This window comes from Meles meles, chromosome 16, assembly GCF_922984935.1.
Source record: "Meles meles chromosome 16, mMelMel3.1 paternal haplotype, whole genome shotgun sequence".
Lineage (NCBI taxonomy): Eukaryota > Metazoa > Chordata > Mammalia > Carnivora > Mustelidae > Meles > Meles meles.
The window spans coordinates 41,996,366-42,009,456 of NC_060081.1; the positions used below are offsets into that span (position 1 = coordinate 41,996,366).

General features: G+C 38.9%; 1 protein-coding gene across 1 annotated transcript in view; it reads right to left on the bottom strand.

Moving 5' to 3' along the window:
* Nucleotides 1-13,091, bottom strand: part of MACROD2 (mono-ADP ribosylhydrolase 2) — a 2,072,211-nt gene that overhangs the window by 150,620 nt on the left and 1,908,500 nt on the right. The window contains exon 9 of the mRNA XM_045980851.1: nucleotides 10,853-10,934. Within this exon, the coding sequence (XP_045836807.1) occupies nucleotides 10,853-10,934 (82 nt within the window). The remainder of the gene's footprint in view (nucleotides 1-10,852; nucleotides 10,935-13,091) is intronic.

Genomic DNA, 13,091 nt, shown 5'->3' on the forward strand with positions numbered 1-13,091 from the left:
CAACCATTTCCTGACCAACACCACATGTCGGAACTATGGAAGACCGTGAAGATAGAGCTGACAACCGAGTCCCTCAGAAAGCTCATAAAGAAGTGGAAGCAGCAGTCAGAAGAGGAAGTAACAGATTCTCTGAGGCAAGTAGTCTGAGGTTTTACTGGGAAACAGACAACAAACAGCTAAGTCAGAGAGAAGGTCAATGAAAAATTTCCAGAAGAGCTGAGGCTTCCTTTGAATCCTCAAGGGCGAGTTAGAATTAGCTAGGAGGAAGGAAAGGTCACAGTGTGTTCTGAGCAGATGTGGGTGCCCTACCTACACCCCCTTGTTCCTTGACATTTCCGTGCTTGCCAGCCCAACTTCCAGCCACCAGCCCCTGGGCCTCTGCCTGAGGGCTTTCTCTGGGCTGCTGGAGTGTTTTGGGGTCTGCTTCTGGGGGGATCTAAACTAAAAAAAGGGTAACTGCACTCAAACACAGGGGAAAACATCTGTGAAAACACATGGATACAAACAGCCAAGATGCTTTTAAGGAAATAAAACAAGCTTCCGAGTGGCTGAAGGGAGGAGTTACAGGGGGATCTGTGGGTAAACTGTCCAGTTCTAGCTGCATAATGAAGGCTTTTCCTTCCTGGGTATGATGGTCAATCACACGTGTCAATGTAACTAAGCCATGGAATGCCCAGATACGTGTCACACAGGATTTCCTTTCAGAAGGAAATTAACACTTGATTTGGTAGACACAGTAAAGCAGATAGCTCTTGTAATGTGTGTGTGTGGGGGGAGGCGGTGCTCATCCAATAAGTTTAAGGTTAACCCTCCCACAAGGAAGAGGGTACTATAGTGTTGGGACAATGGGTTTTTCCTGCCTTTGGACTCAAACTGAAACACGGGCTCTGCTTGGGTCTCAAGCTTTCAGGCATTTGGATCGAAATGACATCACTGGCTTTCCTGGTTCTTAGGTCTTCAGACTCCCACTGGAACTCTGCCATCCGCTCTCCTGGGTCTCTAGCTTGCTGACTGCAGGTCTTGGGATCTGGCAGCCTCCATAATTGCATGAGCCAATTCCTTATAATAAATTTATATCTACATCTATATTTATATCTATATCTAAATCTATATCCACTATTGGTTCTCTTTCTCTGGGGAATCCTAACACCTCAGATTGAAGAATTTAAATTTTATCCTGAAAATTATAGGGTTACTAAACTACTTTAAGCAGAAAATGACACACCAGCTTTTGAGAGAGAACATTTTTCACAAGTGAAATTTACTAATAAACTATAAAATGCACACCTTCATATTTTGGTATTATTTATATTAAAATCCAGCACAGAGTAATTTTGGTCTACAAAGCACCTAATGTGCTGTTACTTATTAATGAAATCCACTTTAGTTCAACATTATTCTATAAAATGTATTCACTTGAGCCATGTTTATGCAGCACATTTCTAGCAAGAAGTTTTCTCTAACAAACTGGGAAACAAAAAAGCAATATATGAAAGAAGAGGATTTTAGCCTATGGAGATAAGGAGGCATGCCATTCAAAATTTGGAAGCAGTTAAGGGACCAATGATGGAGCATGGGCCCAGAGCCGCTGCCCTTTTAACAGTTCTTCAAGCATCATGCTTCTTTGTTAGAGGGTGAAAATCAAATAAAAGGTTTTAAGCCAAAGTTTTACAAATATCATTTCAAAATAGAGGGCAATCTGTCAGGTGGCATTGTGGCATTGTTCTGGGTGTTCAGAAATGCCAGTTCCAGAAAACTTCCCTCCCTTGCTCCTTCCCTTCCTCAGCAGAAAGGACCCAGTGGCTGAGGCTCCATTTCAACTCCTGGGGCCTCTTTGATCTCTTTCTTTCTTTCTTTCTTTCTTTCTTTCTTTCTTTCTTTCTTTCTTCCTTCCTTTCTTCCTTTCCTTCTTTCTTTCTTTTCTTTCTTTCTTTCTTTCTTTCTTTCTTTCTTTCTTTCTTTCTTTCTTTCCTTCCTTCCTTCCTTCCCTTCCTTCCTCCCTCCCTCCTTTTCTCTCTCTCTCTATTTCTTATTTTCTTGATGTTAATTTCATAATGGATGCCAGTTTCATTCACCGCACCCCTCTCTGTCAGATTACCCTGTTGAGTTCTGCACAAAAAATACAATATGACTGGAGTTCTTATTTTGACTACATATGAGTGTGAAGACCAACTGGTTTCCCCAGGAAAACCAGTTTTCAGTAATAGCTTTGTACACTTCAGAAACCCCTTTAAGGATGTGTCTAACCTACTTTGATGTCTGTAATATCTACCTCACCTTCTTTGATGGAAGACAGAGTTTGTTAGAGAACAGACTATGCTGTGGATTTTGGAATGACTCGAGATGGGTCTTAACTCCTTCATCTAGAGTTGCCATAATGAACACAGTCTTTCAGAAAGTAGATGGTATAAAAACAGATTACGAAACCCCACAGAACTGTAGTCTAAAGTGTGGTCTTGGACCAACAGCATCATCACCACCTGGGAACTTGTTAGAAATGCAAATTCTTGGGTTCCGCTAAAGATCTATCAAAGCAGAAGCTCAGGGGAAGAACGCAACACTTTTTCAACAAGCCCTCCAGGAAACGCTCATGCAAGCTGCAGTTGGAGAACCATTTTCTAAAGTAATGGTCTTTGGGTGCCGGAGGAAAAGCTTTCAAAAACATTAGATGTCCTACTTTTTTGAGATCCAAGCTGAGCTACTTGGTGATTGCTGGCCTAATGCTGATGAGGGGTGCCCGCACCAGATGGTTGCTGGGACTGAGGAATAGTCATTCTCTTTGTAAGATATATGTTTCCTTCTGTGCTGGAAATCACCCACCTATCACACAGTTATTGTCGCCCATGGTTAGGACCCTACAATTGGCTAAGAGACATGTACCTGGATGGAAACTTGCTTCAAAGAGGACTGTGGATTGCATGGAAAAAAAGTGTGTTATGAAGGAGAAAGTGACCCCTATGGGCTATTAAGGCAGCCTCTCCACTCCCCCAGGAAATAAAGGATGGGCACCTGAAATTCCTTTGTCAAAATTTCTGGGGCATCCACACAAATGGGCAGGTCTGTCAAGCAGACCAATTATGAAAATCTTGTTGCCTTTTTTTTTTTTTTCATGTGCTCTTAAGTTCTCTCTCTTAAGGCTTAATTCCTTCACACAGGCTTCTTCTATATCCCTTACCTTTAAAATATTTCATTACTAAGGGCTTCCAGGAACAATTTACCTATGTATAGAGAGGAAATATTATTAGCCAAAATAAAGGGCTCCAAGCTTTTCAGGATTTCCATGAAGTACGAAGATGTTGGTATGCTCATGGCTTCTTGTGAAATTTAACAAAGCAGAAATGCCATGCAAAGGGGACTCCCTTGCAGTGCAGAGCTCTTCCATTAAATTGAAAACCTTGACCTACAGCATCTAACAAATTGCTAAACCCACTTTCTGCAATGCAATTGATAGGATTAGGAGAAATTTAAAAAAAATAATAATAAGCCAAAGGTTGTCCGCCTCCACCCCACCCCAGCTGGTCCTTGGTCAAGAAGAACACTCAAATCTCATTAATTTATAAATAAATCAATAAATAAAAGGCATTGCTTGAAAAAAAACCTGCATGGTTCTGCTATTTCTGGCTTGGCAAATGGGGCACTAAAGGAACCCATTACTGAGATATCCAATTTTAGAGGAGAAAGATGGGGTGGGGGAAGGATTTTGAATTTAGTTTTAGATATGTTATGTTGTAGAGGCCTGGAGATGTCAGCGGGAGATGGCCTGTGTACAGGTGAATATACCAGAGAGGTATATTCCCGGCAGGAAGAGAAGTAGAAGACAGAAGTGTCAAAAGGATAAATGCTGCCCAGTCAAGTAAGACAAGGGCTCCATAGGGTCATGGGAGTCACGTGACCAAACATGCACTGGTTTCAGTAACCATGCTGGACCCATCAAAGAGTTCTCTATGATCTCAACAGTGACAGCTATAACAGGATATTGGAAATCATTAATCGCTCTGGATTATGGAGTGAACAGCAGCTGAAGGTGAAAACATCAGAAAGCTGTAGCTGAGGGTCCCAGTTAGCGCCACAGATAAAGCAGAACAAAAGCTGGTGGATTTCCTTTACTCCGTTGCTTATTTTGATCTTTATCCTTACCTCCTTATGTCTTATTAGAAATTATTTCATTCATATACTGGACCTCGAAAAGGGTTTTTGCTCCCCCTGCATTTGCCTCAATGTCTTCACCTACGGAACAGAAACCAGTCTACCCAGGACATTTGAAGGGTTTTTTTGGAAGCACCGTGCAGAGGTCTCTGTAAAGATGCCCACAGCGTCTCCCTTCTCCAAGCTGCACTTTGTCTTGCCTTTATTTTATCAGAACCTCCTAATGAGATCAAACTCTGCTTAGTCAAGGTTCGTGTCTCCAGGTCTTTATGTGTTCTGCTGTTTATAAGCATTGGCTACACACACCACACAGTCTCCCTTTTTGAAGGGACAGATTGCTTTCAGTCTATGCCTGCTGCTTGTTCCTTCATTCAGGTTGCTTGGTTACAGCAACACTTCACTGGATTTTCATTGAAGGCAAAATGTGTTTGTAGCTTTTGAGGCCCATCAAGTGGAAATGGTGAGCACCCAGTTCCTAAGAAGGCAGTCAACTCATTTATGTCACATTACAGAGAACATGTCTTGTATAATTCTAAACATCAATGAGATCCACACATTAAAGGTGTACAAATGTGCCCAAATGTGCCAAGTCACCGTAAATATTCATAATTAAAGAAATTTCTGAATTTTTTCTTTTTCTACTTTGTAGTTTTTTTTCCCTCTACAACGAATGTGCCATTTGGGGGGGAAAAAAAGTACAATTCAGACTGGATAAGCAGGTTTTTGTGTGTGTTTCTTTGACTTATGCGAAAACAACTGGTGAATGAGTTTGCTAGTGCTGCTGTAATGAACTTCCACATACGTAATGGCTTAAAACAACACAAATTTGTCATCTTACAGTTGTGTGGGTTTGAGGTCTGACCTGGATCTCAGTGGGCTGTCATGAAGATGTCCGCAGGGCAGTGCTCCTTCTGAAGGTTCTTAGGGAGATTCAGTTTCCTTGCTTTTCTGTCTACCAGAGCCTCAGCTCAAGGCTCCTGTTTTTCATCCTCAAAGTCAGTGACCCACATTCCCCTGAATGTTGTTCCATAGCCATATCTCCCACTCTACCTCCTTTTTCTGTCTTTGAAGGACCCTCGTAAGGACTCACCCAGGTAATATAGGATAACATCCCCATCTTTCTCATCTGCAATCATATTTCCCCTTTGTAACGTGGCCTGACATATTCACAGGTTCTGAGGTTTAGGCATCTTTGAGGGAAGGGCATTTTTTTCCTACCACATTTTGTAAATCAGGAAGCACACTGCTTTGCCTAAAAAGTGTCTGAGGAGTAGAACTAAGAATAATCCTATCGAGAAACAAGATGATTTCTTATGGGATCAAGTACATAGGCTTAAAATAAAGGTAATTTTGAGATTTTTTAGTTTTCAACTTCACTCTCTAATAAAAAGGATTTTTTCTTTCTTTCTAACTTTATTCTTTTCTTCCTTCCATCTACCCTTTCCCCCTCTCTTCTTTCTTTCCTTTCATTCTTTCTATTTCTACATTTCTCTTGTGTCTTTCTTTTGTTTTTTCTATGGTTCCTCATTGACTTGATTATAAAGGAATAATACCACAAGGACAGATGACAAAATGCGAAACTCCCTGCAACATATATATGAAAAGAACTAGGAACCTTACTATACAAATCTCTACTACTTTTGTAATAAAAAGTTATATACTTTTTAATTAAGATGGTCACAATAATTAAAATACCTCCTTTTAAAATTATAATAAGAAAAACATGAAAAAACAAAAAAATTTGTAATAAGAAATAAACATGGATATTTCAAAATTTATGATGTTCAGTCTAGACACCTCTCTGAATATTCATTTACATTGTTGTTTATTCTATTTGGAATTGGCCCATTATTGTGTTTGCACATGATGAAAGTGAAGCATAAAAAGGTTAAGCAACATGCACAAAGTCATACAATTACATGCTGATGAGTGTCAGCATTTCTCAGTCAGGGATCACTAATTGGAGATAAGTATCCTACTTATTCCACAAATCCTTCCATCTGAACTGCCCTTCCTCTCTATGTTATTTACAGAATCCTTGGCATCACTTCTCTGTTCCTACTTAACCTTAAACTACACATTCTTCATGAAACTTGCCACAACTACCCTGGTCCTCAGACATATTTTTCTCTGAATTCCTGATTACTTTGACCATATCAATGCTATACTTGATTACTTGCTAGTATTGTCTTCCAGTTGTTCTGCATATGCTTACCTCTCAGGCATATTATAAGAACAGTATTTTCAATGCAGCAGTGGATAAAGCCTTGGGTATATAGTAGGCATATAATAAATTATTTGTTGCTTGATGGACAGAAAGGGTAATGAATGATGCTGAATGAGAAAAGCTTACAAAATCAATGAGAGGAGGAGACGAAGAAGAGGTGAGGTGAATACTTTCTCTTGTTAGATTTAAAAGAGGAAATCCAGATAAAATTTTTAAAAATATCTTGCCCATTTGTCAGAAGATGTAATTAAAAAAATTATTTTGGAGAAATACTCCCTGAAAAATATAGTTGAGACCCATTGTAATAAACAAATGTAGGTGGGGTGACTGGGTGGCTCAGTGGGTTAAAGCCTCTGCCTTCGGCTCAGGTCATGGTCCCAGGGTCCTGGGATCGAGCCCCACGTTGGGCTCTCTGCTTAGCAGGGAGCCTGCTTCTTCCTCTCTCTCTCTCTCTCTCTGCCGCCTCTCTGCCTACTTGTGATCTCTGTCAAATAAATAAATAAAATCTTAAAAACAAAACAAAACAAAAAACAAATGTAGGCTTTCCCTAATGTAGGGAGGGGCCTGACCAAGGTAATTTTTATTTCCAACATCAGGGTTCTTTGATATAGTTCCAAAACTGTAAATTTGACATTGTTATTATGAGGTAAATTAATATCCCTAAATTCTCTATTAGAACTTAGATTCTTGAAAAAAAAATTGACCTCCATATTCCAAATCCATGAAAAATACATGCAATAAATCCTACATACTGAAAAATACAAACTTTTTATGTAAAGAACAAAGAGATCTCTGAGTTGGATTGTACAAATATTATTTGCCATAGGCCATCTAATCGTGTAGTGTAACTAAAAATAATTTGCAACCAAAGTGTATGGAATTCCATAAAGCTGCCACACTAGACTTTCAAAGAAAACATCTGGGAAGGAAAAAAGTCAAATATGCTTCACCCACAGCAAGATATAAAACTGTTGGAAAAAAAAATCTTGCTGGTTTCTTTCCTTTATGGTTCCATGATTGCATTTCCACGATGGGCTCTGGTAAGGGTAGAGTTGTGTCCCCCAAAATATTTTGTTCAAGCCCTAACTTCCAGTACCTTAGAATGTGACTATATTAGGAGATGGGGTCTTTAAATAGATGATCAAATTAAAATGAGGTTATTAGGGTTGGCCCTAATCCCATATGACTGCTGTCCTTACAAAGAGAGGGAGATTAGGACACAGACATACACAGAAAGAGGACTTCATGAAGACGCAGAGAGAAGATGGCCATCTGTAAGCCAAGAAGAGAGACCTCAGAGGAAACCAATCCTGTTGACCCCTATATGCTGCGTTTTGAGCCTCTAGAATTGTGAAAAAATAAATTTCAGTTGCTTGAGTTCCCCAGTCTGTGGTGGTTTGTCATGGCAGCTCCAGCAAACTCTTACAAACACTTCTCCAGCTTACCCTTGTGGTCATGAGTAAGGCCTTTTGGTTTTCCAGTGACCACTTTACTCTCACCTTCAGGTCAAAGCACTGCAGTGCCTAGATGATGGGGTTGGGATTGATTTTGGGATCCATAATAAAGTACCAATTTGACTCATAGTAGACAGTTTCCATGAGGACATTTACAGGTATGAGAAGAGAAGTGTGGTAGCTCTGAACAATGGTGGGCAGCAGATGACATTAGCAATGAGACTTTCTCAGTGCTCCAAATGTATCCTTGAAGTCAAAACCACCTTTTTCTGGAGATGACGCTCGAGGAAGCGAACCTATTACCACTTGTGCAATGACAGATGTTGTTCTCAATTTTGAAATAGAGCTCTGTTGCTTCCTAGCCATATGCCTCATTTTCTCAGGTATGCATCATTTTCCATATCAAAAAGGAGGGTTAATATAGTGCCTACTTTCCTAGAGTTAGCCTGAAGATTAACCTGACTTTGCCCATGCATTTGGCTGAGAGGAAGCAATCCATAAATGTTAGCTTTTACTCGAATGTTAGCTTTTATCACGAATATTAGGTAGTAGTTTTGCATGTGTTATATCTTGAATGTGATCTAGCCTCACTTGTATATTTTTTAAATACATTTTGTCTTAGATTCCTGATTATAAAATGTAAAGACATGGGATTAATATACCCTAAAATATAGAGATTTAGTTTAATACAAAATGACTTTCTTTCCTAAACTATTATTATTGCATTTTTGGAATTGGGAAGTGTTAAGAAGACTAGAGATGGTCTGAATAAGCCAGTCTGGGGGGGGATATATGGCAAGTCAGAAAAAATATATTCCAATCAAAGATGGTATGGTTATGAATTAACCATAAATTCAAATTATGGACAGATAATGTATATCATCTATATTAGTTGTCACACATTCCATAAAAAGCCACCTTTATTTCATATTGTATATTCAGAATCTACAAGTGGCTGATGCTTCAGCATCATGGAAATACTCAACAATTTGGAGGAATTTTGACATTTACTTTAAAAATGTGCTTACTATTATAAATATGCACTGGAAATAATTTCATGAGCATGCTATGATTCAAAGTATTGATAGGAAGCTCAAGATGATTTTTTTATTATTTCATTTGCTCAAGTACTAAGATGAATGCTGATTTACTTTGAGTAGCAATATTTCAAATAATTTATTTTCATAATTATTAATACATTCCAGACCACTAAAACTGTTCTACTTAGAATAAATGTATAGTATGATTTTTGACTTTGCGCCACTGGAAATATCTGCTGATGGATAGTTTTGTTTTAATATCACTTGATCATACTTATGCAATTATTTTTATCATATGCTAGAGCAAAAAACAGTTTTTATTTTAGAAGACATGAAAATGAAAGTTACATCATAATTTATATACACTCAAGAAGTCTGAAATGATGAAAGTGTATGAAATCTGCTGTGATATTGACAAGATATGAGACTACTTGCATCGCACACCATGGCAAGTCACATTTTTTTCATGAATGAACATTTTCTCTTAAGAATACTTAAAAGTACAAAAAAAGAGAATACATTAAAAATACAGAAATGCAGGCACAGTCAGCTCACTGTGGTTAGATAGGAAATAAAGAGAAAGGATGAAACAAAGAGATTGAAACAGAAAAAGAGACATCGGGTTATGGGGAGAAGAACTTATTAAATTTAGCTCATACTAACAACTACTTATTCAATTGTCCCTAGGTGCTTTACATGCTATAAATTACTGAGTTGCTTAAAAAGATTTTCTTTTAAAGGTTAAAAAAAGGAGAAGGGAGAAGGCAAAGGAGGGGGGAAAAGGCCACAATCACGATCCTCTCCTTCATCACATGGGGAGTCTCTTTGAATTTACAGTATGTCCTAGTTAGGGAAATACTGTAGTTAAAAGTTCCAATTAAATACACTTAGCAGATTCACCTTTCAATGAGAAAACTAGAGAGCAGAACTTCACATGACTCAGGGGAACTTAGTCCACCTTGAATGTGGACACAAAGTTGAACATCTCTGGCCGTTTCCTGTGGCTCTTCTTGACAGCTACTGTGTCCTACTCTGATCTTCAGGCAGGGCATCCTGGATTTACATTTACTGGATGGCTTGGACCAGCTGCCGAGAGGATGAATGTGCAGCCTCCCTCCCTCCCACCTGCCAGAGTCACCGGGGTACATGGAAAACCTCTTGGCTTCCATGGATATGGAAACCTCAAAAGAAAGCTCTCTCTAAGGCAGGCATCAACAATGCTCACAGTAGCTTGAAATTTCCTGGAAGCCATTCCTATCATGGCTGAGGAAAGCACCTTGAGCATGTGACTTGAATGGCACCATAAAAATAACTAGGTATTAAACAAGCCCGGAAGAGGAACAATGGGGGCAATATTCAATTAACCAGGTTAACCAAATTTAATGACACATTTGATCAGTGTAAACATGGCTCTTTAATAACTGAGATTTGCCTACATTCTCAGATGTGAATTACAATGAATGAGCACCATTTGCAGATTATCCTAGGAAGGGCTGCTATTTGGGCTGAGAAAATTGGGGTAATGGTAGAGAAGGCAGGAAATGTTTGAATTCTCGCTATGAGTATAAATGGGCTTCTCACAATTTCCGACAAAGTTGTTTAACATGGTGGATCGGAAAGTAGGCACAGGCTTGGACAACTTAGATGTATGGGGAACAAATGCACAGATCCTGTAATTAAGGGCCAGAGGAAGTCTTTAGAAGTCATTTGGTCCAGCCCCTCACTTTTGATATAAGAAGCTGAGACTCAAGAGATGAATTGATCTCCCCAAGACAACACTATGACCTCCTGGGACAGAGAGGTCATGGGCTTAGATTTCCTGTCACCTCCTTGAGTTCTTGAGAATTATGACACAAGTTGCCATAGGTTACTGGTGTATGGAGATCATATATGTAACATTTCCTTAAGCTAGGAAATGAAATATAATATAACCGATGCCTCCACTCCAATCCTCAATTCCAAAGAAAACAAATCTCTTTACTCACCTGCAGGGAAAAACTCGCTCATTTTCTTTTTGTAGATTTTGAAGTCAACTTCTAAGAAGACACAGAAGATGATGCGATCCACCTAGAGGCAAACAATAAATACTCAAAGTGAAAGGAAATATGGTGACCTTGGAATATCAGAAATATTCCGGAACATGGTTTTGGAGCTAAAACCAGATGGAAAATCCTCCTGTAGATTGTTGGTACTCTACTGCTAACCGTGTGACAGTGTTGAGTGAAGTTCAAGTGTGCATGTTAGTTGGGGTGGGTGTGTGCATTCTTTATGTAAATAAGCCCATGGGCTCTTTGATGGAAAGATGTTATATAAATCAATAGGAAATAATAAATGACAATAAGCCACTTTGCAGCAAGCTATAAATAAGATCGGAGATTCTGACAGGATACCTAGACTTTATGTCCTATAAAATAACCATACGAGAGGTGTATAGCAGAATGACAATAAAGTATGTCAGTAAACAAAGAGCTCTTTGTCCTATCCATCTTAGACAAATAAATTTATCAAACCTGTTAGTATTTGAACACAGCCTAAAAAGCTTCTTGCAGTTTAATTTGCATGAAAGTCACTTGCTTTTAGTTTAACATACTCAGAAATGCAACAGAAGTAAAATATAATTAGTTGACAGCGACATGAGGTCAATTGAACTTTAACCTGGCAGATAGTATTGAGTAAATTAGTGCCACCTCAAAAGCAGAACAGGTGTGTCGTCCCTTTTTCCTGTTTTGGAAGAGCTTCTCTGCATAAGGTGTTTCTTTGAGACCTTCAGAGAGTAGTACAGTAAACAGAGAAGAGAGATGGAGTGTATCTAATAGCTAGCTCACGTATATCTGATATTAAATCAGTGACTCCATTTTATGTCTTGAAAATAACATCCCTTTAGTCGCTTTATTTTAACAATCTACAAAAACTTAAAAATTACCCGATCTATCAAATGGTAACTGGTAATTGAATAGAACATCAAGCTAGGCATTTCTCAGGGCAACAGGGAATAGAAGTGGGGTGCGCACGTGGCAGGACATGAATGAACCCAAATGGATGTCATCCACCTAGCCTTGCAATTCTCCCAGCCTATGGAAAACAGATTCACATTAGGAAAGTTCAAAGTACCCAGTAGGAGAGGGATGATGGGGCAGGGAGGGATGGTGGGGCAGGGAGGGCTGGGACACAAGGAATGGTCAGGGCTCCCCACTGGAAGCTCAGAGACGTGGATCCCTGATCTCTGCACAGGTCCAGATAGGCTGCCTCCCAGACAGTCGCTGGACTTCTTTGCTCTCATCACCAAATACCACGCAGCCCCAGTAATCCTCCCCCCTGAAGGGTGGATTATAAGAGAAAGCATCTGGCCTTCAGATATGGAAGGACTGAGTTGCAAATAAACCTTATTTTCTTTTCCATATTTTCACTTGAGTTTCTGGTGTCCAGTCCTTTCTGCATATCATTAACATTTTCTACAAATGCAAAAGCTGTCACCATCAACTCACTCTTCGGGTGAAATATAAATTTAGTTGAATAAATGATTAGCTATCTGTGCAATACTGAATGCTCGTCTTTGCTCTCCTTAGGGTGTGTTTATGCCCTGTAGATAAAGATAAAAATCACAATGATGGAGCAATAGAAACTAGGTACAAAAAATGTCTTCTCTATAATACCGTTTGTACAAGTTTTTAAAGCACAAAGATAAAAAAGTGTAGGGATTCATTATACAGAAACATTCCTAGAAATGTCACACATGAACTTCAGAAAAGAGATTTGAGAAAAATCTAGCAAATGAGTAAAAGCTATTAACTATGGGGGTAGGTACATGGTATCATATTATTTTCTATACTTTTCCATGTATTTTTCAAACAATAATTATTTGAATTATTCTCTTTATAATTAAAAGTCCTAACACCAAAAAACAAGACTCTGTGTTAGACATATTCTTCTCTCTGGCTGTATTAAACCATTTGTAATTCCCGAACACCATAATTATTCATATTTCTGTACCTATGATGGTTGATTTTTTTCTCCAGGTTACAAATGGTCAGATTATTTCTAAAGCTACCTAATCGAGATCAAAATCAATACAAGAAAATCTGATTCAAAGCAGATCTAAGGAGACCAAACTGGACAGTCTCATTTTTACTATGTCTCCCTATCTTTATGGTCACTCAGTATAAGTTATCAGGATTTTAAAAAACACTCCCATTGCCTGTGTGTATGTTTGCAGGGGGGAGGGTT